The sequence below is a fragment of the Pinus tabuliformis genome, chromosome 8 (genome assembly GCF_031772625.1).
Source record: "Pinus tabuliformis cultivar Carrire ecotype Pingquan chromosome 8, CPIR1, whole genome shotgun sequence".
In the NCBI taxonomy this organism is placed as follows: Eukaryota; Viridiplantae; Streptophyta; class Pinopsida; order Pinales; family Pinaceae; genus Pinus; species Pinus tabuliformis.
This window is the reverse complement of record NC_142294.1, coordinates 703,697,343-703,722,328: the sequence shown is the minus strand read 5'-3', so window position 1 is coordinate 703,722,328 and position 24,986 is coordinate 703,697,343. Positions and strand designations below refer to the sequence as shown.

The 24,986-nt window shown below is 38.8% G+C and overlaps 1 protein-coding gene across 2 annotated transcripts in view; it reads left to right on the top strand.

Annotated features, from left to right (window-relative positions):
- The window catches only part of LOC149237559 (uncharacterized), a 225,235-nt gene that overhangs the window by 124,777 nt on the left and 75,472 nt on the right, over positions 1 to 24,986 (top strand). For both annotated transcript variants that reach the window (XM_089372696.1, XM_089372697.1), the window contains exons 5-6: positions 2,401 to 2,752; positions 2,998 to 3,197. In XM_089372696.1, coding sequence (XP_089228822.1) covers positions 2,401 to 2,752; positions 2,998 to 3,197 — 552 coding nt within the window. The remainder of the gene's footprint in view (positions 1 to 2,400; positions 2,753 to 2,997; positions 3,198 to 24,986) is intronic.

The window sequence follows — 24,986 nt, the reverse complement described above, 5'->3', positions numbered from 1 at the left end:
ATTATGGTGCATAACTCGAGGGTTAGATCTTGCTCTTCATGATGTAGCATTTTATATTACCCCTTGAGATGAAGCAATTCATTGCTCATGATGGTTGGAACATGTAAGGGTTCCTTTTGATGTAATGGAGCATCTTGTGCTCAGGAATTGGGTGATGGCTAATGAGGAGGGTAGAGCTCATGCTAGGCTTTTGTCCATGTGCTATTGTCATGTCCCAACCATCTTTTGCATTTTGATTTTCTTCTTTTTCTTTTGTTGTGGCCATGATATGCTATTTCATTCTTTTAGCTACATCAACCTCCAGGGCAATGTTTTTATGGCCCTACCCAAGGAGTGTGGACATAATGGTGCCGAATCCCAATGAACCAATGACAAGTTGGACCCGAAGAATGAAGGTGGTATAACAGGCTTGTAATGTGACATGAAAAGTGTCAATATTTTGGATGGGATAATGGATACACTATCTCAATCCATGTTTCCCAAGTAGTGCCCCTCCTATAACCCAAAGGCCTTTAAGGGAGGTCCCATTGGACTAGGGCTAAAGATTAACCCTCCTAGTAAGGTGAGAGAACTGATTTACAATCAAGATCGGTTTGTAACAACCCATCTCAAAATACAGGTAGAAATGGCATTATAATATATATTATACAAGACAAGAGGGAACTATAATATAAATAATAATTACTATTAATTATCAATTATATTAATGAAAATTATATATTTTATATTAACTATAATATAAAAGAACTAAAGGAAATAAAAGGGATATTAGCTAAAAGAAATATAAACATATATTATATCAGCTAAAGGAACCAAACAAAAATAACAAAAATAAAATATTAAGAAATTAATTGTAACAAAACTAAATTATGATGCACATAAATTAAAAAAATATAGCACCAATCGGTCATTCTTAATATTATTAAATGTGACCACCTCTAAGAAGTAAAAGAGTAATGTGGGAGCTGGAATTCGCTCCACTGGTGACCGACAGAGAACCAGGAAGAAAACATTTATTAATCGGGAACCTGAAATGGTGGAATGATGAGTGTGATAAGAAGGGGGGGAGAGGGACAGTGGGGATTTTCTAAAATAGTCACTGACAGAGGGAAATTGAGCTTAATTGTTCTTGAAGTTTTGGGAACAGGGGGTCAAGGTGCTTCAATTTTGAAGTATTTTGGAGCTGGATATGAGATTGTGCCCAGTTTGGCAAGGAGGTTTTGATCAGTTTGGTAATGGGAGCAAGAGCTACAACATGCAGAAACATCATCAAATGGAAGTTAGGGGTAAATACTTGAAATTATATTGTTAAATTTCGCCTCAATTTCAGTCTGGTTAAACTAGGTATAAGTTTTCAATATTAAATTCTGTTAATTGTTCAATTTAGGACCTTACATCTGGTAATTGATGAATTTAATACCTCACACAGTCAATCTTCCAGATCACCCCTTTGTCCATACTAAATGCCCAAAACAAACAAGTATAGGCACCCGATTGCAAAATGATCAAATTACCATTTTAGTGACAGCCCACCTTCATCCATGGAAATGTCGGATGGTGAGACATATGTATCTGATGCAGATGGTGGAGGCATATGGCATATTATTATTAAGAAGTGAATGTTAAGGGCTGCTGGCTAGCTGGCTGTCTGGCTGGCTGTCACACCGACACGTAGGAGAAAATTTTCTTGTCTGGCTGGCTTTCAAATGTAGGAGAAAATTTTTCGTTTATGGGGTTACCCATTTTGATGGGTAACAGAACCCAGAGAAACATTTGCTGAAGCAGGTTTTCTAAGTGTGATTTTGGTTTAAATTTTGATGTTTATTTTGTCAAGCTGTGTTGGATGCATGACAATGTAACTGCATTAAGAAATGTTCTCAAATGGTTACAGATAGTGGTATACGATCATTGGGAGACTCCTATTAATATGCTGATTTAATAGTTACATCAACATAGGATAAGGTTCCTAATACAAATCATTCAAGAATGGCAGCAAAACACAATCCCAATTGTTGTTGGTTAATATCAATATGGCTCAATTGATACGATCCTATGATCCTGCCTACGAACAAGATTTAAAGGGGAGAATCACAGCATAATGGTCTTACCTTTCCTTCTTTTTGCTGTTTTATCTTAATTTTGTACTCTCTTCTGCATGACGTGTATAGTGCATTATCTCTTTCAACCTTCCTTATTTATTTGCTTGTGTGATAACCTCATCTGCTTCTATTTTTTTTCTTTTATATATATGGTCATTTACTTTTATTACTCTTAAGTTTTGGAGCTAAGAATTGTTCTTGGACTTTTACATTGCTAGACTATTCTTCTAATTACAGAATAGTTTTGGTGTGATACTGATGATAAGATATGAGTCTAATGTTATTCCAGTCTATCTTATAGATGAAGATTGATTCAGAAGTTTCATCCTTAAGGACTGAGGTAGCTGAACTACGAGAGCAGATGAGGCATTTTTTGTCCAAAAAAGATGAAGAAAATATGAAAGATTTTGAAACAAGTCACATACCAGTCTCTGGATCTGCTTCTACACACAATGGTGGCTCTACTGTCTATGTTATAGGTGGCCTTAGCGGACAGCAATGGCTTGAAACAGTGGATGTTTTTTGCCCACCAGTCAACAAACTGAAGCATACATTTTCCATGCGTACACCTCGTGCTTTCCCTGCTGCAATTGCTTTTAACAAGTACATATATGTTCTTGGAGGAGGACAGAAGAATTCATGGTTTGACATAGGTAGCATTTCTTTTCCTATTGCAAAGCTCTATCTGAAAAGGCAAGCTATCAAATTATTCAAAAAAGTGATGTAATGCAACCAAAGATTAGTCAGAGTACTTTTTGATTACAAATAATCAATTTCCACCCTGTATAATTTACAGTGGCATAGTTTGTGTTCTATGTGATCCTTACTGCTTTTAAGTATCTTCCTATAATAATTTTTTATTTAGTTGATCCAACTCCATTCGTTAATGGTTATGCAGTGGAGATGTATGATGAAACAAAAGATCAGTGGGTCCTCTGCTCCCCAATGAACTTAAGACGTGGTTTCCTAGCGGGAGTAGCAGTTAGTCAAGGTATCATTGCCCTAGGTGGTGAAAATGAGCAAGGTCCTTTTGCTGATGTAGAGTGGTACGATGCCTGTACTGAAAAGTGGACAGTATCTGCAAAAATGCTTGAAAAGGTATTGGTACCTTTGTGCAGATAAGATCTTATGCCACAGTAAGATTTGTTTTTCTATTGTTTTTATTACAAGGTTGTTGCTTGAGTCATAAAAGTTAGAGACTGATAGTCCCTTGTGGTTTTGGGAAGTAAAGAAGCTGCTTATGATGAAATGTGTTTGAGATATGTTTCACAGGAAAAATGGTCAAGGGAACTTTTATTTCGAGGAAACTTAGATAAATATAATGGACATAAGTTTCAACTAAATTAAAACCAAACTCCAATGACATTTATGTAATCAACAAAAGACATTTTTAATACACATACTTTTAATTGAAACCAGATTTATGCTTTGGGAGGAGTATTTTAAAATTGATTCTACATTGACTGTTCTCAGGCCTCAATCCTCATGAAACCAATTTTAGAATGCGTTAGTCAAATAGCAATATCTCATGTTTCCTAAGTTTGAATGTCAATATGGTAAGGTTCTTTCATAATATCATAGGGAAGAATGCTCGGAATATCACATTTTCACTTGCTATCACTTTAACCAAGGTATTTCTACCTCGTCAATATTCTCATTGTAGGCTCCTTGTGGTTAATGTTGATTTTTAATGTACCTTGGACAACTGGCTTCCCATGGGTACTCTACCTAGGGAAAAACATCCAAAATAGTTCTTTTCCTAAGTGTGACTTTAGAAAGTGAGAGTGACTTTAAACATAAAGTACAATGTGGGTACTTTATTTAATGGGTGAGTTAAAAAATAGAAAGTGAGAATTAAATGCACATTTATTTTCATCCCTTGATCGAAATGAATCTGAGCCATTAGATCTTAGGGTTGCCCAAAAGTCATTTAGGGAAGCAAAAGTGGGAAAAGAAAAAAGAGACTGCATTCATTTTTCATGAGCAGATTGGAGAAAGGAGGTTGAGTGCTGGAGAAGAGTTCTACAAGAGAAATTTGTTGCAGCAAGTTGAAGGAGTGATTTTTGGGCAAAGTTGGGCACAAAAATCAAGGCATAGAAGATATTAGAAGGTACAATACGAACAACATTTAATGCTGTAAGCTGTACGCCGTTTGAGAGAAGTTTTTGAGATTTTTTTTTAATTTGAAAAATCCATACAGTCCGTACAGAATATGTATAGTCCAGTCCGTGTCTGTATAGTACATATTTTCAGCTTCGAGTGAGCATGGAAATCGAGGCAAAGTGGGCACAGTTTTCAAGGAGTTTTGGGTTGAAGAGATAAGTTGTATTTTGCTGTTTTGTTCTGTCTGCAAATGTATTTTTCCTAAACTTGAAAGATAAATAAATTTGAAGAGCTCTCTAACAGGTTTTCCCTGGAGAAGATTGAAGGGGTTTTGCTTGGGTCTAAGTTGACCAAAAATTTGTGTGTATTTTTATGTGTGTTGCTGGTCTGTTTATGTCCATATTTATTTTCAGCATGTGTTGACAGTCCTATTTTTTTTAATCTGAAAATTTCATTTCTAGAATTCTATATGTTGAATGTATGTTTATGGGAAAGGGCATTTAACTGAATGGGAGTGAGAAGGTGAAATTAAAACCGGGTTGGGATTGCAGGAAACTTTTTAGTCATCAAATTTCAACAGTGAAGCTATGTTAACGTATCAGGATTTGGAGGCTCTAATTAGCATGTTATAATTCAGAGGTAATGAATAGTTGTGTTTACTAGTCAGCCTCTAATAAATGTGTGTAAGACTTTGTCCAGTAGAAGGTGCTTCCCTTTTTCCAAAGAGTGTTATCGTCACTGTAATGATCCCTTTTAAAAGCACAATTTGTTTTGCGGGATCCAATTCAGAATCTGTTGATCTTGATGGTGTTACCTCTATAGTCTGAGCTTCAAAATGTAATTTCAATCATCAAGTACGATCCCTAGTGCAACTTGAGAACATCACCAATTGTCACCTTGGTGATGATCCTCCTCACTTTAAGTTGGCTCTCCTCTGGCACAAGGGGAAACTCTCTAATAAGACTGCTGATCTATCCTTTAAATGCTGAAAAAATAACCAGATCTGCAGAATGGCAATGTGTTAGTATTTCACAATAAAGTGAGAAGCCGAGGAAGACCTCACACCTTGCTGATGGACTATGGAGTCTAGGCAAATAAATGGAACTTGAAAGTAAATGAACAAGATGTGATAAACAACCAAACAGGAAGTATTATCAGTCAAGGACAAATCTGATATATATGTAACTGCCATTTGAAATGCTTAACCAAGACACAACATGTTCATAAACTTATTGCTGCCACTTAAAATATCAAAGATGAAATTGGAGCAAATTGGACAACTTTCTTTTGAATGAACAACACCTTATCACAATTCAAATCTAACAACAACAGAGAGGAGGGTTTTCAGAACACTCTTCAGGCTCCTCTTTGTTGAATTTTGTAGCTCTGGTCAGCCTTCAAAATTTATATTTTAGGCCTTGAAATATATAATGAAAATGTAAGACATGTTCTTCATGTCGATATCAAAAGATAAAATTTTGAATTTTTGGCTCCAATCTTGTCAAGTCGGTGCTCCTTCAAGTCAAGTCAACCCTAGTGAAGTGACACCCATTTGGACAGGGATAACACTATATATAAAGCTCTTGATCTCCTCCACAAGGTACAATTCGATCTCACAAGACCATATATGTTCTAGGCATCCAAGTGAAGAAGAAGAAGGACAAATTTATCTCTAGCTTTCTCTCTCTATATTCCACATAAGAAACCCTCATTCTGCAGCTTCGCATGTGTGGTTTTCAGGGCAGATTCTCAGCTGCAGTTCCAAAGTTTATGGGTAGAGAAGAAGGCTGAATTTCAGCCAAACAGATCAGACAGAGACGAGTTTGTTGGGTAGATTGAAGACTTGACAAGAGGGCCTTTTGACCAATGTTCCACCAAGGTTCCGGGACGAGGGGGCGAGGGAGCGAGGGGGCGCGGGAGCGGCCTATGCAAAAGCTCCCTACCATTTTTTAGGAAACGTGGGGGAGCGTCAGGGTCTTAAAAATTTATAAATATAAAATATAATTTATTAATTGAGTCCACTATGACAATTTGGTTTGAATTGAAAAGCTGCAAAGCATGATCATTGATATGAATATCATTTGACATTATCCAAATTTATAATATCATATAAAATAATAAATTTAAAATTCTAATTCAGCTTGGTCAAATTCTAATTTAGATTTTGGTCAGACAGAGGGAGAGCTTCAGCTTGATAAGGTAGCCACTGAATTCTGTGAAAAGGTAAATGAACAGATCAGGAACACTGCATTGGCAGTAGAAGGGGCAACTACAATGGGTTGTCCAGCTGTATTGGATCCAACAGCTAGAAAGTTTGTTATATTATATATAATATAGACAGTACACCATATGCTGAAAGAAGAGTTTTAGTTCTAGGAGAGATGAGAAGATCACTTGAAAGAGTTTCTGATAGTTTACTACCAAATGACATTGACTGCAGGATGACCATCTGCGAACCAACTTGGGCGACCAACGATGGCATGGATAATTTGTCTACCTTATTAGAGCAATGCCATGCAGTTCAAACTTCAAACTAGCAGTGTATTTCAGGGGTGAAAATAATTTTCAGACCTGAGAATTCAAGCTGAGCCACTGTGCTCTGTGTAAATTTTGTAACTGTATAAATTCATATATAATGATAGTTCCTAAGATTTCTTGTTGCCCATAGTATTTTGTCATGCTTGCAATAAACACATGTTAGTCTATAGTCCACCCAACTATTTCCCACATGACATAGGTGCTGCTTCCATAGTTTGTATGTCAAATGTCATGCAAATTAAAAAGACAAACTGAATGTCATATTCTTTGCTTGTCACTCCAGTTATCTCCCCACTGTAATCCAGCCATCACTTGAGAAAAAAAGGAGAAGTTTTAAAAGGGAAAATTCATGTACGTGCTATATGGTCCAGCAAATTTCCATGATACTGACCCTCTAAAATAACGCTTGTTGAAACCAAAAGACAGCACAAGACGTTATCCCCATACAGAACATGAGTAGCTTTGTACCACTTTAGGTCTATTAAATCATAAACTATAAGCAAGGCCATTTTTTTGGGAGCGTGGGGAAACGTCCCCTCAGGGAAGGGAAACGTTTCCCTGGCAAGTCCCCCCGAGTTTCCTCCATTTTGGGAGCGTGGGGAAACGTCCCCTACTCGTCCCCAAGTCCCCGGAGCGCGGGGGAGCGAGGAAACTAGACCCCTAGGAGGGGGGGCGAGTCCCCGTGGAACACTGCTTTTGACCAACTTTGACCAGAGTTATATTGCTGGTCAGTTTGACCTTTGTGTTTAACTAGAAGAATTATGTGTATCTCTTGCTGAACTGAAGAATTTCTCTAAGGAAAAGGTTGCTGGTGTTGAAAATTTGGGTAGCTATGGTTGGTATTTTCATTGACAAATAATGGAGAAAAATTCAAATTGTGATTGACCAAGTCAGCCTCAAAAAGCACAAGTTTGCCCCACATGTGAAAATGCGCCTCCAAATGTTGAGAATTAGGGTAGGACAACATTTAATTCAATTCTCTTTACTTGATTACTACTTGTGTAACTCTTCTTAGATTATCTTTGTCTATTATTATTATTTATGTGCAGTACATCAAATAGCAATCAAAACAATAAGAACAATGACACCGTGATTATGCTACAAGCCAGGGCTAAAACCCCTCCTCTTGAGGGGAAAACCCACAAACCTCTTCTCTTAGATTCTTCACTAGATGAGTACAAAGACCATGACCAACCTAAGACGAATGCTGCCTGACCAACCTAAGACGAATGCTGCCTCACCTAGACCAAGACACAGTCATCCTCCTTCCTTGATTCCTCTGTTGTCCTTAGGCTGCACCATGTCTCATCACTCATCATTACACTGAAGCATCATCATCACTGATCATCATGTAGCACTAAGCACCATACTGATCATCACCGAGCCCTTATCATATAGATTGAGATCTTATCCGAACTGAAGTATGCCATGTCAACTATATCTGATCTGTATCACTGTGTTACCCATCTGAACTGTATCACCCATCCAAAGTTGCAGCACTGTGACTTCCATTTGAAATTGTAGCACTGTGATCTATCCGAAGTTGTAGCACTGTCCTTTCTCTGTGATTCGAACCTGATATGCCCATTCGAGAATCACAAAAGGAGATCCAAACTTCTCGCTGTGTTATCCGAGCTTCTGTGGTAACCCTTCCTGTAATAACCTCCGAAAAACTCAGAGAAACTGCGAGCTTTCTATGTTCTGACAACGAGGGTATACACTCCCCTATATATTTGTTAGGTCATACATGTGAGTCGACTTGAACTATTGAATCGATGTGTCTATATATGCAAGCCGACATGTCACATTTGAGCATATATATATATATATATATATATATATTGGAGTCGACGTGGAGCTTCTTTCTGCACATGTTGAAGCTGACTTAAGGATGACTGTGCTTGTCTATTTTGGAGGAATTTTATAAGTGTAACAACATCTATATACACGACTCTGAATTATACATATATGACAAGATGACAAATCTCTAAAGTCATCAAGAAGAAGTTTTTGACCTATAAAAATTCCTTGCTCATGAAACCTGTGATGTAAGTATTACAAAATACATTTTATTATTTTTGTTTTCTTCATTACGTGAATTCGTAATTACAAGTCATTATGAAGACCAAACCTAGTTACATTCTACAACACTCCCTCTTAACTAGGGATGTATTCATAATGGTACTTGGTCATTCTCAATCTGAATAATTTCTCATAAGAAGAGTCGGATTGGTAACCCATCTGTATAACATCATGTCAACCAGCATTGTCACAGTGCCAGGCCTTGACTAACAACTCCATCTCTCCACGAGATCATGAGCTACAATGCTGGCGAGACCAATGACTATAGACACCTTCATCATTGTCTGTCAAGGTACATACCCACCCGAGTGTTCATTGAGTATGACCTTCTAGGACTATTTTTATCTTGGTTTCCCAACTCTCAAAGAATATTGTTCCTCTTGCCTACACTTCTCTTGGATGCCTTACACATCCTTAATGAGTATCAGATGCCAGATGATTATCCAATCCTCCATTCTTTTTTCCCAAGTGAAGACATGAATATTGTGTCTATCTCTCCCTCTGAACTAGGGAAGATATGGCCATTCCTATAAAGGAATGTACCCAAGCTCCCTCCCATCAGGGACTTCCCCAAGCTCCCTCTTAAGTGGGACTTGTCAAAGCTCCCTCTTAGCTGCGGATTCTCTTTCATCAACAACTTGTTCTTCATGGGTCCTTCAGGTGCTTGATCAATTTCTTTCCTTGATGTCATGAAATTCAGTCAAGCTTCTTCTTTGTAGGGCATTAGCCATTGATCACTTTCCTCCTTGGTTCGTCATGTCATTCCTTTCTTCATGGAAAGTGGCCTTCTTAGTACATATCTGGAACCTTCTTCATATGGCTACTTCTTTCTCATCATGCTTCTTTCAGGAATTTCCATTCACCACATGAATGCTAGTTGTACTTGCGCTTACAACTCTTGTTCCAGTAGCCTTGCATGAACTCATCCAGATATTATTCAAGAAATCAAAACATAACATCAAATCAAATAGTACCTTACGAGATGGCTCTTCATCATGACATCTTCTTGTAGGTATCAACATCCTGCATACATGTTGACACATCTCCCAAAGATATCCATTGTTAAGGGTCTCCATCTTTTTCAGACTCTCATTAGAGTCTTCATATCTTTTCGGGAGATTTCCTAGTCAAATATTCTTGGTCTTTTGGATGTTGATTGCCTTCATCATGGTTGCATATCTCACGATCTCTTCCTTTCTTTCTTCACAGATTCTTTTCCCAGAAGCTTCCAATCAGAGTTCCTTAATTGTAGTCAACCACCTCATACTTCATATGAGGACATATTATGTTGATTTCATCGAGGGTGATTCATGCCTTTCGACAACCTATTATAGGAGGAGATCCCTTTTTCCTTCGATCATGCTTCTTCAAGATAGAAGTAGTGATCCATGTTACTTGCAACCATACGACATGACATTATAATATTAAATAGAAGCATACATACCTCATTTTACCTTTAGGTCGTCTATGCTTCTTCCAACAACTTTCTTGATTGAAGTATCCTCAACCCATGATCTGCTTCGTCTCTTATGTCATCATACCATCATCCACAAATTCCACAAGTTGGAGTTTCAGATGAAACACTTGCTTCCTCTCTAGAATAATGAACCCTCCAATGAGGCTTCCATCATAGAATCTTAAGGATCTTACATATCCCTATCCAGCAGATGTTTCCTTTTTGACTTGATGTATGGTGAGCCTTGCCTTGAATGACTTCTTCCTTTCCTTTAATGTCCAATGAGGTTCCCAAGAGCTATATGCTTCATATTTGACTGCCCTGGATCTTGTTCCTTTTTTCCTTCATGATTCCCATGGGGATGTCACGAGCTCTTGCTTCCAATGCTTCCATGATGCCGTAATGCATCTTATTTATTTATCATGGTCATATCCATATCAAAAGATGTAGGAGCTTATGATAAGACCCGTTTGTGAATGAGACCGTCTCAGACATAGTAGAGATCTGTTACTCCTCCTTCCCTTGGTCTTTTTCTGTAGTTTCTCCCGTCTTTCAGGTTATATGAGCTTGTCTTGCTTGAGGACCAAACTTCCCTTTACTTTCTGCAAATGTTTCAGTCCTTTAGCCTTTCACACTTTTGCCCAAAACTTGTCCTTTTTCCATCTTGCATAGATACCACAAGTTGTTAAATGAGGTAACTTTCTTGTCCCAAGGATACTTGTCACCTTGCTCATTAGTTAGTGCATTTAAGAACAAAGATGATTATCTTCTTATCATCTTTCTCAGATTTCCCAATTGAGATCTTATGAAGATATCCCTTCATTCTTTGATACCTTCAATTTTATGTAGATTAGGTTTAAGAGATATGACCTTATTTAATGCATTTTTAGAGAATATATCTTCTAGAATTTCATATATCTCTTGATGTCTCCTCGCCTGCTACATAGGGATTGTTGGCATTATGACTCTAGTTTGGCTCTATGGTACAGGTGTTGTACTTGATGGCAACTCACTCAAGTGACAAAATTCTGTTCAGGCTCTCAAAATGATGGAAAATAAGAGGTTCGCAAGTGCATTGTTCAAAAGGTGCGGACCCGCAGGTTCGCTGTCCAGGAAGTGCGGACATACCCAATGGCAAAAGCCCAATGGAGATCACCAGGTAAGGCAGGGACGAATTACATCAGGAACAAACAAAGACTACCAGGTAAACCAGGAGCAATCCATCTTAAGGGTGAACAAAAGCTACAACCAGCCACAGGTAAAAACTTCTCAATTTGCTTCAAGAATGGATGACAATAGAAATTACAATCATTTGGCTGGTAGATTTGATAATCGCAGAAGTTTCTTCAATGGCCAATGTTTCTCTTGCCATAACTTCGGTCACAAAGCAACTCAATGTGTTGCTTGTAAGACAATCATGACTAGAGAAGCTCAAAAACAAATAAGTATGACTGGGATTACGAAAAGGACCTATAACAACTTTTCTGCCCTTGAAAATGAAACTGATGTTCTATTTGTAATAACTTCGGTCATGAAGATTCTGAATGCAGGAGCAGGTTTCGGCAGACAAAGGAACAAGCCTCAAGCACTAGAACATGGAGAATAAAGGAACCGCAAACAGAAAGATGTGGGATAGCTTTTTATGCAGAAGGACAAGAAAATCTATGGTACATTGACAACGGATGTTCGAAGCATATGACAGGTGATAAAGAAAAACTTGAATCATATACTGCTTTAGAAAAGGGAAAGAAAGTTTCTTTTGGAAATGATACCCCTGCAGCCATAAAAGGAAAAGGCACTGCTCAGTTGAAAGAAAAGGTTAAAGCTGGAAATGTTTTGTATGTTGATGGCTTGAAGCATAATCTACTAAGTGTCAGTCAGATGTGCGATCAAGGAACAGAGGTAATATTTCGATCAAATGGATGTAGTGTTCGTGATCTTGATACAGGAAAAACAGTGATCAAAGGCAGAAGAACTCCAAATAATCTATACATATTTGAAGAAGGACAACAACAATGCTATTTGAGCAAAGATGATGAACATTGGTTATGGCACCGGAGGTTGGGGCATCTAAGCTTTTCACAAATAAGGAAAGCATGCAAATACCAGGCAGTTCGTGGTCTTCCAGATATCAAAATTCCAGACAACACCATATGCAAATCATGTCAGTTTGGTAAGCAAACCAGAACTAACTTCCCTGAGAAGGAAGGATCAGCCAGCAGGCCTCTTGAACTAGTCCATACAGATGTATGTGGTCCATTTAGGACAAGGTCACCTCGAGGAGAAGAATACTTTATATTATTCATTGACGCCTTCTCCAGGATGGTTTGGTTGGGACTTATGAAACACAAGGACGAAGCATTCGAAAAATTCAAATCTTTCAAAGCCTTGGCTGAAAACGAATCAGATCACAAAATTAAGTGCCTCAGGTCCGACAGAGGTGGGGAGTTTACCTCAAATGAATTTTCCGATTTTTGTGAAGAACATGGAATAAGAAGGGAATTCTCTACAACTAGGACTCCTCAGCAAAATGGAGTGGTGGAAAGGATGAACAGAACGGTCCAACAAATGGCTCGTGCTATGCTTGATGAGTTTGGGACTCCCGCAACCTTCTGGGGTGATGCTGCTTTTGCTGTGGTTATTATTCTCAACAAAACAAATGTCCGAGTGAACAACACTCAAACTCCTCATGAGCTCTGGTATGGTGAGACTCCATCGGTAAAGCATTTCAAAATTTTTGGAATCAAATGCTATATTAAGAATAATGATGAACAACTTGGCAAACTTGAACCTAGAGCAGATGAAGGCATTCTCCTTGGTTATTCTCCCCAGAACAAGAAGATGAAGACTACTCTCCAAATCAGATTGATGATGAAGAAGAACCTCAAGAGGCACCAGAGGAACAGATAAGGATAGAAGAGAAGACTCCATCCAGGTATGTTCAGAAGAATCATCTAGAATCTCAGATTTTGGCGCAGAAAGAGGCAGGTGTACAAACAAGAAGAACAATTGCAGAAGCCTCAAGCTATTTGGCATTACTCTCCTCCACTGAACCACAAAATGTAAGAGAGGCATGCAAAGATGAATGCTGGGTCAAGGCAATGGATGAAGAACTTGAGCAGATCGAAAAGAACAACACTTGGGAGTTGGTTCCTAGACCAAAAGATAAGAATGTCATAGGGACAAAATGTATCTTCAAAAATAAGTTGAATGAAAATGGGGAAGTAATTAGAAACAAGGCCAAACTTGTTTGTAAAGGGTATGCTCAACAAGAAGGAATAGACTTTGAAGAAACTTTTGCTCCCGTTGCTAGACTTGAGGCCATCCGAATGTTCCTTGCTCTCTCAAGCTTTCAGAAGTTCAAAGTATTTCAAATGGACGTAAAATCAACCTTTCTGAATGGAGACTTAGAAGAAGAAGTGTACATTGAGCAACCAGATGGGTTCATCCTTGGGAATGATCCAAATCTTGTATATAGACTAAAAAAGGCTCTCTATGGTCTTAAACAGGCTCCAACGGCTTGGTACTACCGCTTGGACAAATATCTTCATCAACAAGGTTTTTCAAAGGGATTTGCAGATAACAATCTTTATATAAAAATTGAAAATGACAAATTACTAATACTTGTTGTGTATGTAGATGATATTATCTTTGGCAGCAATGAAGAAGCTATGAGTCAAAGCTTTGCCTTGGTGATGCAGAAAGAATTCGAAATGTCTCTGCTTGGAGAACTGACATATTTTCTTGGATTGCAAATCCAACAAAATGAAGGCGGGATCTTCTTGTCTCAAACTAAGTATCTCAAGCAGATTTTGAAGAAATATGGCATGGAAGATGCAAAACCAGTATGTACCCCCATGGTCACAGGATGTAGCCTTAGTGCAAATGATGAATCAACATCAGTGCATCAACCAACCTACAGATCCATGATTGGAAGTCTTCTTTATTTGACAGGTACCCGACCAGACATCATGCATGTAGTGGGAATAGTTGGAAGATTTCAGGCAAATCCAAAGGAAACTCATCTTCAGGCAGTGAAGAGAATTTTCAAGTACCTTCAAGGAACTCAAAACTATGGTTTATGGTATCCTAGAGATACAGATCTCACACTTCATGCTTATACAGATGCAGATTTGGCCGGAAGCGTGGATGACAGGAAGAGCACAAGTGGTGGTGCATTCTTTATGGGTTCCAGATTAGTATCTTGGTTCAGCAAAAAACAGAGTTCGATTGCTTTATCTACAGCTGAAGCGGAATATGTGGCTGCTGCATCTTGCTGCACTCAACTCCTTTGGATGATGCAGACCTTGCAGGATTTTCAGATCACTTGTACTCCACCTATCTCCATCTTATGTGATAATACAAGTGCAATCAGCATTTCTAAGAACCCAGTCATGCATTCAAAGACCAAGCACATACCGATCAAGTAGCACTTTCTGAGGAACAAGTGCTTGAACAAAAGGTCAAGTTGGAGTATGTTCCTTCGAAGGAACAAGTTGGTGATATACTCACCAAACCATTGCCCAGGGAGACCTTTGAATGCCTCAGGCAAAAGCTGGGGGTCGTTGATGCATCATCCTGTCGTTTAATCTCATCTATTTCAGAGATTGTTGGTTGTACGCAAGTTGGTATACGCGTACATTTGCTGGGTTGCGGATTGGTCGAAGATCGAATGGCACAGGTTCAGGGGGAGCATATAATGCATTGTTGGCATTATGGTAGAAGATCTTGGAGGAAGTACAGAAGGAGATCATGGATGCTGATCTGAATAGTGCTGCAATATGTCTCTATCTCTTTCATGGTCAATTATGGTGTTTGGTGGATTATGGTTCTTCTTGAAGAAATTTCTTTCCTTTTGCAGATCTGGTTTATAGTTAGGGGGAGCATAACCCTTTGCCCTTGATGTCAAAGGGGGAGAATGACGTTGAGGATCTTGAGGTTGCCATCAAGTCCAAAGGGGGAGATTGTTGGCATTATGATTCTGGTTTGGCTCTATGGTATAGGTGTTGTACTTGATGGCAACTCACTCAAGTGGCAAAATTCTGTTTAGGCTCTCAAAATGATGGAAAATAAGAGGTTCGCAGGTGCATCGTTCAAAAGGTGCGGACCCGCAGGTTCGCTGTCCAGGAAGTGCAGACATACCCGCAGGTTATCCGTTCATAAGGTGCGGTCCCCCAGTTCACTCACTCCAATGCAGAGAAGCGCGCTCACGTGGGGTCTCTTATGTTTGGCCCTTGGTATTTAGCCCGTCGTTCATGATCCTATGGTTTTGGCCCGTGGTATAGGATCTAAATTATTTGAACCCCTGTTTGGATCCCTTGTATTGGTTTTCGATGGTTTTGTCCCATGGTTTGAATAAGGGCTTGCCTATAAAAAGGAAAAGAGATCACTTGGCTAGACACTTGTGAAATTTGAATATCTTAAGATCTAAAAGTTTGGGTGATTGGTTTTAAAAGCTAGATCTAAATCAAGAAGAAAATTTAAGGCGAATCTATTGATAAGTCGTGAATCGTGATCTCTCGGGCGCATGATCAGATCTGTGGATCTGACTGATTGTGGCACATTGGAGGACTGTTAATTTGGCCCTAATCAGAGGTTCGCAGGCGATCCACGGCGTGAGTGCGGGGGTACGCAGCGCAGGAGAAGGCGCAGTGCGGGGGTACACAGCGCAGCAGAAGGCACAGTGCGAGGTACGCAGCGCAGGAGAAGGCGCAGTGCGGAGGTACGTAGGGAAACAGAAGAACAAGTTGCGGAGGTACGCTGTCAGGCGAGCAGTTCAGGTGCGGATCTGAGCAGGGGTACGCAGGGAAGCAGAACGAGTGGTGCGGAGATACGCAGAGTAGTAGACCGATCAGGTGCGGATCTGAGTAGGGGTACCAGGGAAGCAGAACGAGTGGTGCGGAGATACACAAAGCAGTTGACCGACCAGGTGCGAATCTGCGCAATTTAGACACAGAAGAGCTGCGGGTATTCGCAGGCCACTATTGGTGAAGTTGCGGACCTATCTTGAAACATTTGTTGGCTGTCTTTTATCTATTGCTGCAGAGTTCTGGGTTTAGATTTCTGGTATTACTTTTCTGTTTACAGCATTCTGAGAAGTTGGGTGATTCATTGGTTGATTGTATAAGGATATTGGGTGATTTGCATGTACTTGATGATTATTTGATCTTCTTGGATCTAGTTTGAAAATTAATGAAACGTGGTCCCTAAAGAAGTAAAAGAGCAAAGGGGGTTGTAGCTCTCTTCCAAGAGAGACTGGAAAACGAGAGAGAGTTGTAGCTCTCTGCATGTTGCAGCCTGCGTACTGGTAAAGGACTGCATCAATACAAAATCCTTGTAAAAGAAGTTTCTAATTGAAAGAAGATAGAGACATATTGCAGCAGGTGGTTTTCACCCACATTGGGGTTCCACCTTATATCTGGTGTTCTTTGGTGTGCTCATCTATTTTTCTTGTTCTTGTTCATTATTATATGGCACTGACATACAAATTAATGATCAATATCTGAAGAATAAATTAAAGTATAAATCTGGAAGGCATATTGAAAAGAATTTGATAATACTGATTCATCCCCCCTCTTAGTGTTATTTCCAACAGGGATGAGAGGACCTTTGAGTCTTGATTGATGTCATAAGAATCCTATGAGTCCCTTGATCCTTTTCCATGCATTCAAACAATGCTTGACCTTCAGAGACTTTTGCATAGATATCAATGACTTCTCTTTCGAGGACTATATCTATCCTCCTCTCTCATGTAAGGAATTTTGATGACCCAACCAGTTTATAGATCTCCTTGTAAACATGAAGTCATTTAACCAAACTTGATTATAGAATGAAAGATACTTACTTGGCAAGAGAAGATACAATCTTCACCTTGATCACGTTGAAGATGAATTGATGCTTCCTTTGGGTGATCTTCGAGGTGATGTGATTTTATTGTAGATTCTTGTGGTCTTGTTATAATGCTCCTTGCTGGTGTAGAATCCTAGATACTTTGACTTGTAGATCCTTGCTTGAGTTTCGTAGCATGAACAACTGAAATCCATTTTCAAAGATCTCCTTTGATACCTTCTTGCACTGTCCAACACCAAGCACCGAAACTGCTCCAAACTATAAGTTATTGAGATCGCTGTGGTATGATAGAGATTGTAATGACACCAAATTTGTGGCTAGCATCGTGGTTATTTCAAGACTGAATAGAGAGATTGAATTAGCATTGAGACTGTGAGAGGTACCGAAAACTGCCTTCTCTTCTTTTGACTGTGATCCGAGTTCTGAGCACTAGCATCGAGACTTCATTTTGACTGAGATCAAGTATAAGTTATCAAACTGTGGGAGAATGTGATCATACCCGAATTGTAGGTCTGTAATCACCATCCGAAGATTTCAGAAGGGAGTCTGAATCTGAGCCTGAGGTAAACTATCCGAGCCATGAATGATTTGTGGAAGGTACCGGGACTGTGGGTAGTATGTCACCTGACTGGAACCCGAGATTGTAGTCATATCACCAACCGAGAACTTCAGGTATCTATTCGAGTTGTTCCGCTATATGGCTTATTCTAAATTGTCTCACTTATCTCTGTGGTAAATCCATTCGAGACAGTTCTTCATTCTAGACTGTGAACCAATCCTTGAGAGTTATTGTAACCATAACATAGATGCCCTTAGTTAGACTGTAACCATAGCTCTGATACCATGTTGAGAATTAGGGTAGGGCAACATTTAATTCAATTCTCTTTACTTGATTACTACTTGTGTAACTCTTCTTAGATTATCTTTGTCCATTATAATTATTTATGTGCAGTACATCAAATAGCAATCAAAATAATAAGAATAGTGACACAGTGATTAGGCTACATGCCAGGGCTAAAAACCCTCCTCTTGAGGGGGAAAAAACCCACAAACCTCTTCTCATACATTCTTCACTAGATGAGTACAAAGACCATGACCAACCTAAGACCAATACTGCCTCACCTAGACCAAGACAAAATCATCCTCCTTCGTTGATTCTTCTGTCATCATCACACTGCACCGTGTCTTATCACTCTTCATCACACTGATCATCATGTAGCACTGAGCACCATAATGATCATCACCGAGCCCTTATCATATAGACTAAGATCTTATTCGAACTGAAGTATGCCATGTCAACTATATTTGATCTGTATCACTCTGTTACCCATTCGAATTGTATCACCCATCCAAAGTTGTAGCACTGTGGCTTGCATTTGAAATTGCAGCATTGTGATCTATCTGAAGTTGCAACACTGTCCTCTCTTTGTGATTCGAACCTGATATGGCCATCCGAGAATCACAGAAGGAGGTCTGAACTTCTTGGTGTGTTATCCAAGCTTCTGTGGTAACCCTTCCTATAATAACCTTCGAAAAACTCAGAGAAATAACGAGATTTCTATGATTTGAAAGCGAGGGTATACACTCCCTAATATAGTTGTTGGGTCATACATTTGAGCCGACATGAACTATTGATCCAACATGCCTATATATGCTAGTTGACATGTCACATTTGAGCATATATAAATATATAGAGATATATTAGAGCCGACGTGGAGCTTCTTTCCGCACATGTTGAAGCTGACTTAAGGATGATTGTGCTTGTCTATTCAGGAGGACTTTGATAAGTGTAACAACACTTTATATACATGACTTTGAATTATACATTTATGACAAGATGACGAATCCCTAAAGACATCAAGAAGAAGCCTTTGACCTATAAAAACTCCTTGCTCACGAAATCCATGATGCAAGTATTACAAAATACATTTTATTATTTTTGTCTTCTTCATTACATGAATTCATAATTACAAGTCATTATGAAGACGAACCTAGTTACATTCTACAACACCAAAAACACATATAAATAGATGCTTGTTGGACTTTATTTGGACACATCACAACATGACATTTGATGTGAAAGAGCAAGAAGAACATTCACATGTGCAAAGGAATATGAGGAGAATCTGATCTGTGTTGACCAAGCTTATCTTCTTCCGTTTGACCAGCGTTGGCTTGGAGGGATTTTCTCCGCTTTGACCGAATTCTTTGACTTTCTTGAAGGCCGAGCATTTCAAGGGGAATTTTACTCTATTTGATTGCAATTTTATCTCTGTTCTAGGCACATTGACCGTACAGTTCATTACCACCACCTGTGGGTAGTGTATGTAGGAGAAATTTTTTCTCCTAGATGGTCTTCCATCGACAGTCAACAACCCTTGTAGCCCTAGATAGCTCATTGTGCCATTTTCTTCGCCACCTGAGCTAGCCATGTGGTCCCTCGCCCATCTGTTATGAATGTATGTTTGAAGGTGGGCCTCTCGACCAATGTTGCAAACATTTGATAACATCCCGATTTTATCTCGAAATCACAATTTTTTTGCTTGTTTGCCGATTTTTAAAGATATTTTTATGGTATCTAACTTTTGCCGATGTTTACCGATATTTTCTCGCTTTTTACGATTTTTTTTGTTTTTCGGACCCTTGCCGATTTTATCCCGATGCCAATGTTTGCAACATTGCTCTCGACCCCAAAAGTATGACTTTTCATTGGTTTGGTTGAGTAATTTTGTTTACTTTTCATGGGCACTTTTGGGCATGGATTGGTGGGGGGATTCGGTGGAAAGAGTGGGTTAGGTCCATATTCTTGTCTCCACTACCCGATTTCGTTGTTATCCTTGTATCCTAGTTCTGTGGGATCTCCTTATTGGCCATTAGCTTTAGGAATGTCACTACATGGGAAATCTCGATTTTGGTTGCGTGGTCCCGTTTCAGGACACCTACATTACTATCCTTCCACTCATTTTAGCCCCACTCATCTCTTACCCCATCCGGGTCCACATGTGTCCACTGAGTCCACATAGGGTTATCCTCTGCCTACCCTTGTCCACATCTTGGGTCTGTTGAAAAATGTAACTAGGTTTGGTCTTCATAATGACGTGTAATTATGATTTTATGTAATTGATGTAAATAAGAAAATAAAATTATTTTTTAATGCTTGAGTCATGGGTTTCATGGTCAAGGAATTTTATTTTATAGTTAAGGCTCCCATTGTGAGCTTTTAGGGTTGGTCATCAAGTCATAAAAGTCTAGGAAGTCAATGTCATGTATTGAAGACATGTTACATATTGTAAAAAGTATTTTTGATTGTGTCAATAGCCCTCCAAGACCTTGTCACAAACTCTCCTTGAAGTCGACCTACAAAAGGGAATAAAGATTATTCCAGAAGGGTATGTCGGCCTAGGCTCAAGATCAAGTCGACCTATATCATGGACAAACCACTATATATATAGCAGAACTCGACATCATCAAGGGAAGAATTCAGTCAAGCAATCTGAACCAAGAAAAAGTGTGAAGATCAAAACAGAAGAGCCTCACCACCAAGCGAAGGAAAGAGGAATATAATCAAGTCATTTTTTTGATCTGTTTTTGGGCTAACACCTTCACACATGCGAGGAAAGGATTGTCTACTGCAGAAAGGGGTCGAGGCTTATACAGTCCATCTTGAAGTCGAATCAAGGGAAGAAAAGAAGATACTTATCAAGCTGAGTTGCATAAGGAAGTCCTTCTATCCAAGCGAAAGAGATCAAGATATCAAACTAAGTCAAGTACTGCAACTAGGGTTTCTAAAAAAGGGCCGAGAATTACAGATCTAAACTAAGGGACCAAAATTTGAAGGATTGCTGAGATAGTGGGAGAAAAAGGAAGTTTGACCATCGCTGACTCAAGGAAGGAGTCGAGTTTGTGACTTGGTCTTGGAGAGTTTCTTGTGTCAAGGGTCTTAGTCTTGGAATTCGTCAATTGAAGTCTTTATAAGAAGGAGAATTCGTTTGGGTTTTCCTCGTAAGTTGGATAGGTTTTGGCCCTAGCTGATCGCCTATATTTTGTCTCGTCTCTTTATTGTTTATGCTTTGGTAGTTGTTTGATGAAGAAGAACACTATAATAATCTAAGTAAAGAGAAGATCATAATCTAAAGAAGTAAAATGCATTCACAAGCAATTATCATTACAAGAGAAATCACCTATTCTAATACCCTAGATTTCTCAACATGGTATCAGAGCTAAGGTGACAAATCAAGGAAAGGGCATCTCATCAAGGGACACACAAGCACTCAAGGATCAAATCTCGAAGGACATCAAAACAAAGTCAAGATCTATGCACCAGAAGAAGTCTTGGGATCCTCAAAAGACCACAAAGACCCTACTCAAGTTGAAGAGACCTACAAATCAAAGTATCTTGAAGACTATTCATCCAAGAGAAGAAAGATCAAGGATGTTGTCATCATCTTCAAAAAGTTCTAAGGAAATCTCCCTTTCATTGAAGTAAGGTCCTTATCATTGAAGAAGGTCATCCAAGAAGCATCAAGACATCATCAAGAAGTTACCATTGATCATCATCAACAAGGACATCACCATCAAAGGATCTAAAGTGATCTCCCTCTTTGTGGAGTCAAGGATCATTCTTGAAGAGAACTATCTTCATCAAGGAGAAGTTCTCTATTATCTATATCATCATCAAATTCAAGGAGGCAACAAGTGGAAGAAGCATCTTCACAAGTAAGTATATCTATGTCTACATTCAAATTTGTCAAAAAGCTTTTTTGCAAGAATAGCAACAAATTGGTTGGGGCTTCCAACTTTCTTGCATGGAAGAAGAGGAAAAATCTTAATCTCATTGAAAAAGAGGTCATGGGACATGTCAAAGGCTCAATCACCAAACCATTGAAAGAAGATGCTCAAGCACTTGCAAAGTTTATGAAAGGGGAAGTAAGGGCTCAAAGGATTCTCATAGAATCCATCAAGGATTCCCTGATCCCATATGTATCTAAACTCGAAACTTCAAAAGAAATATATGACAAACTGGTAGATTTGTTTTCTGTAAGCACTGTAGGAGAACTTATCTTATTAAGGAAGGAACTATAGAAGCTAAGCATATCAAAAGAGGAAGGAATAGCCTCATACTTTTATGAGAATATCTGAAATAAGGGATCAACTTCAAGATTTGAGAGAAATAATGTCTAATAAGGAGATGACCACTGTAGTACTAAATGCACCACCAGAGGAGTGGGATAACTTTACTTCAAACATTTATGGGAAGAAAGAAGCTACTCCATTCCAGGATCTATGGTCAGTATGCAACATTGAAGAAACCAGGCTGAAGGCAAAATTTGATGTAGGATCAAATGAGCAAAATTAAGCATAAAAGAGAAAAGGAAAGTTTGGGAAATTTGGTCCTCAAAATAAGAAGAAGAACACGGCTAAGATTCAATGCTATGGATGTCAAGAATATGGGCATTACAAGAGAGATTGTCCTAAGCTCAAGAAGGACGATAACAAAAAGGTAGAGAAGAAGGCCATGTCACCAAAGAAGTGGAGGATGTTGAAAAGAAGAAGTCCAAGAAAGAGGAAGTAAAAGATCTCTACTATGATTGAGATAGTCTTCCTCACCTAGTTCTTTTCAAGTTTCTGTTTTTCAAGTTTTCTATTGTAAGATATGGCCATCATGAGTCACTAAGGAGCATGATAGGATGCATCATGGCATCATAGAAGCATTGAAAGAAAGAGCTCGTGAAATCATCATAGAGAAGCATGAAAGATAGAAGTTTGTGGCAATCACCTATGGAAAGATATAACTCTTGGTAACCTCATTAGAAGCATAAATGGTACTTATGAGAAAAGGAAAAAGTCATCTAGTACAAAGCACATCATACATCAATCAAAAGGAAAACATTTGCTGAATGAGGATACTCAAGATCCTCTGTTGGAATCTTCATTGGAAGGTTCATCGACTAAAAGGAAGCAAGTGTTTCATCAAGAATTCCAACTTGTGGGAATTCATGGGATGGTGGAATGATGTCAAAAGAAGTAAAGCAAATCAAGGAATTGAAGGTCGTTCAATCAAGGAAGCTACTGAAGGGAGTCTAGATGACCTAAAGGAAAAATGAGGTATGTATGCTTGTATTTGATAAAATAGAGTCATGTCATATGGTTGCAGGTAACATGAATGAATGCTCTACCTCGAGAGCATGATCAAAAGGAAGGATCTCTTCCTTTGAAAGGATGCAGGAAGGCATGGGTCACACATCGACTAGATGAAATCAACATAATATGTCCTCATATGAAATATGAGGTGGTTGTCAGCGGTTGTAGGAACTCTGATTGGAAGTTCCTGGAAAGGAAATGTGTGAAGAAGGAAAGGAAGAGATCATGAAAAGTGCAACCATGGAAAAAGGGAAATCAACATCCAAGGAATAAAAGATTTGACTATGGAATCTCCATGAAATATATGAAGACTCTGAGGAAGTCTGAAAAATAAAGAGACCTTTGACAAAATATATCTTTTGGAGATATGCCAATATGTATACAGGATGCTGATACAAACTGGAAGATGTCATGATGAAAGACCATCACAAAGGTAATTTTTATTTAATGTTCGTTTCTTATTTTTGAATAATAGCTGGATGGACTTATGCATGGCTGCTAAGGAAAGGGCCGTGGATGTCTTCCACCACTGATGATCATGAAGCAGGATGAAAGATCCTTCAGGAAACATGGCATGAAGAAGGCAACATGGCATGAAGGAAGACCAGATATGGACTAATGGATCACTTTCTAATTAAAGGAATGATGACCTGACTGACTCATGGATTAAAGTGATGGATGGTCTGTGCCCTATTAAGAATTCCTGAAAGATGTATACTCTATGACAAAGAAGAAATTCATGACATCAAAGGAAGGAGTTCTACTAGCAGCTAGGTATCCCATGATCTACACCTCAAGAGTTGCTGGAAGCAAGTCCCTAGTCAAGAGGGAGCTTGGTCAAGTCCTTGGTTAAGAAGGAGCTTGGGTACATTCCTTTTATAAGAATGGGTATATTCCCTTAGTGGAATGGGTATGTTCTCCCTAAGTTAAGAGGGAGAGATAGGCACATCATTCTTGTCCTCACTTGGAAAGACAGAATAGAGGATTGGGTAAACATCTGGCGTTTGATACTCTTTGAGGATGAGTTAGGGCATCCAAGATAAGAGTAGTCGTAGAGGACTGATATTCTTTGAGGACTGAGAATCAAAGATAAGAATAGTTCTGGTGGAACATACTCTGAGAGAACTTGGGTATGTTCCAAGATAGACAATGATGAGGGTTTTTATACATCATTAGTCTCGCCAACATTGAGCTCTGATCTTATGGAGATATAGAGCTGTTAGTCAAGGCCTTGCTATATGACAATGCTGGATGATATGATGCTATACAGATGGGTTTCCAATCTGACTCTTCTTATGAGAATTTTTTAGATTGAGAATGTCCAAGTACCTTGTATGGATTATGAATACCTCCTTAGTTATAAGAGGGAGTGTTGAAAAATGTAACTAGGTTTCGGTCTTCATAATGACATGTGTAATTATGATTTTATGTAATTGATGTAAAGAAGAAAATAAAATAATTTCTCTAATGCTTGAGTCATGGGTTTCATGGTCAAGGAATTTTAGTTTATAGTTAAGGCTCCCATTGTGAGCCTTTAGGGTTGGTCATCAAGTCATAAAAGTATAGAAAATCAATGTCCTATATTGAAGACATGTTGCATATTGTAAAACGTATTAATGATTGTGTCAATGGCCCTGTAAAACTTTGTCACAAACTCTCCTTGAATTCGGCCTACAAAAGGGAATAAAGATGATTTCGGAAGGGTATGTTGGCTTGGG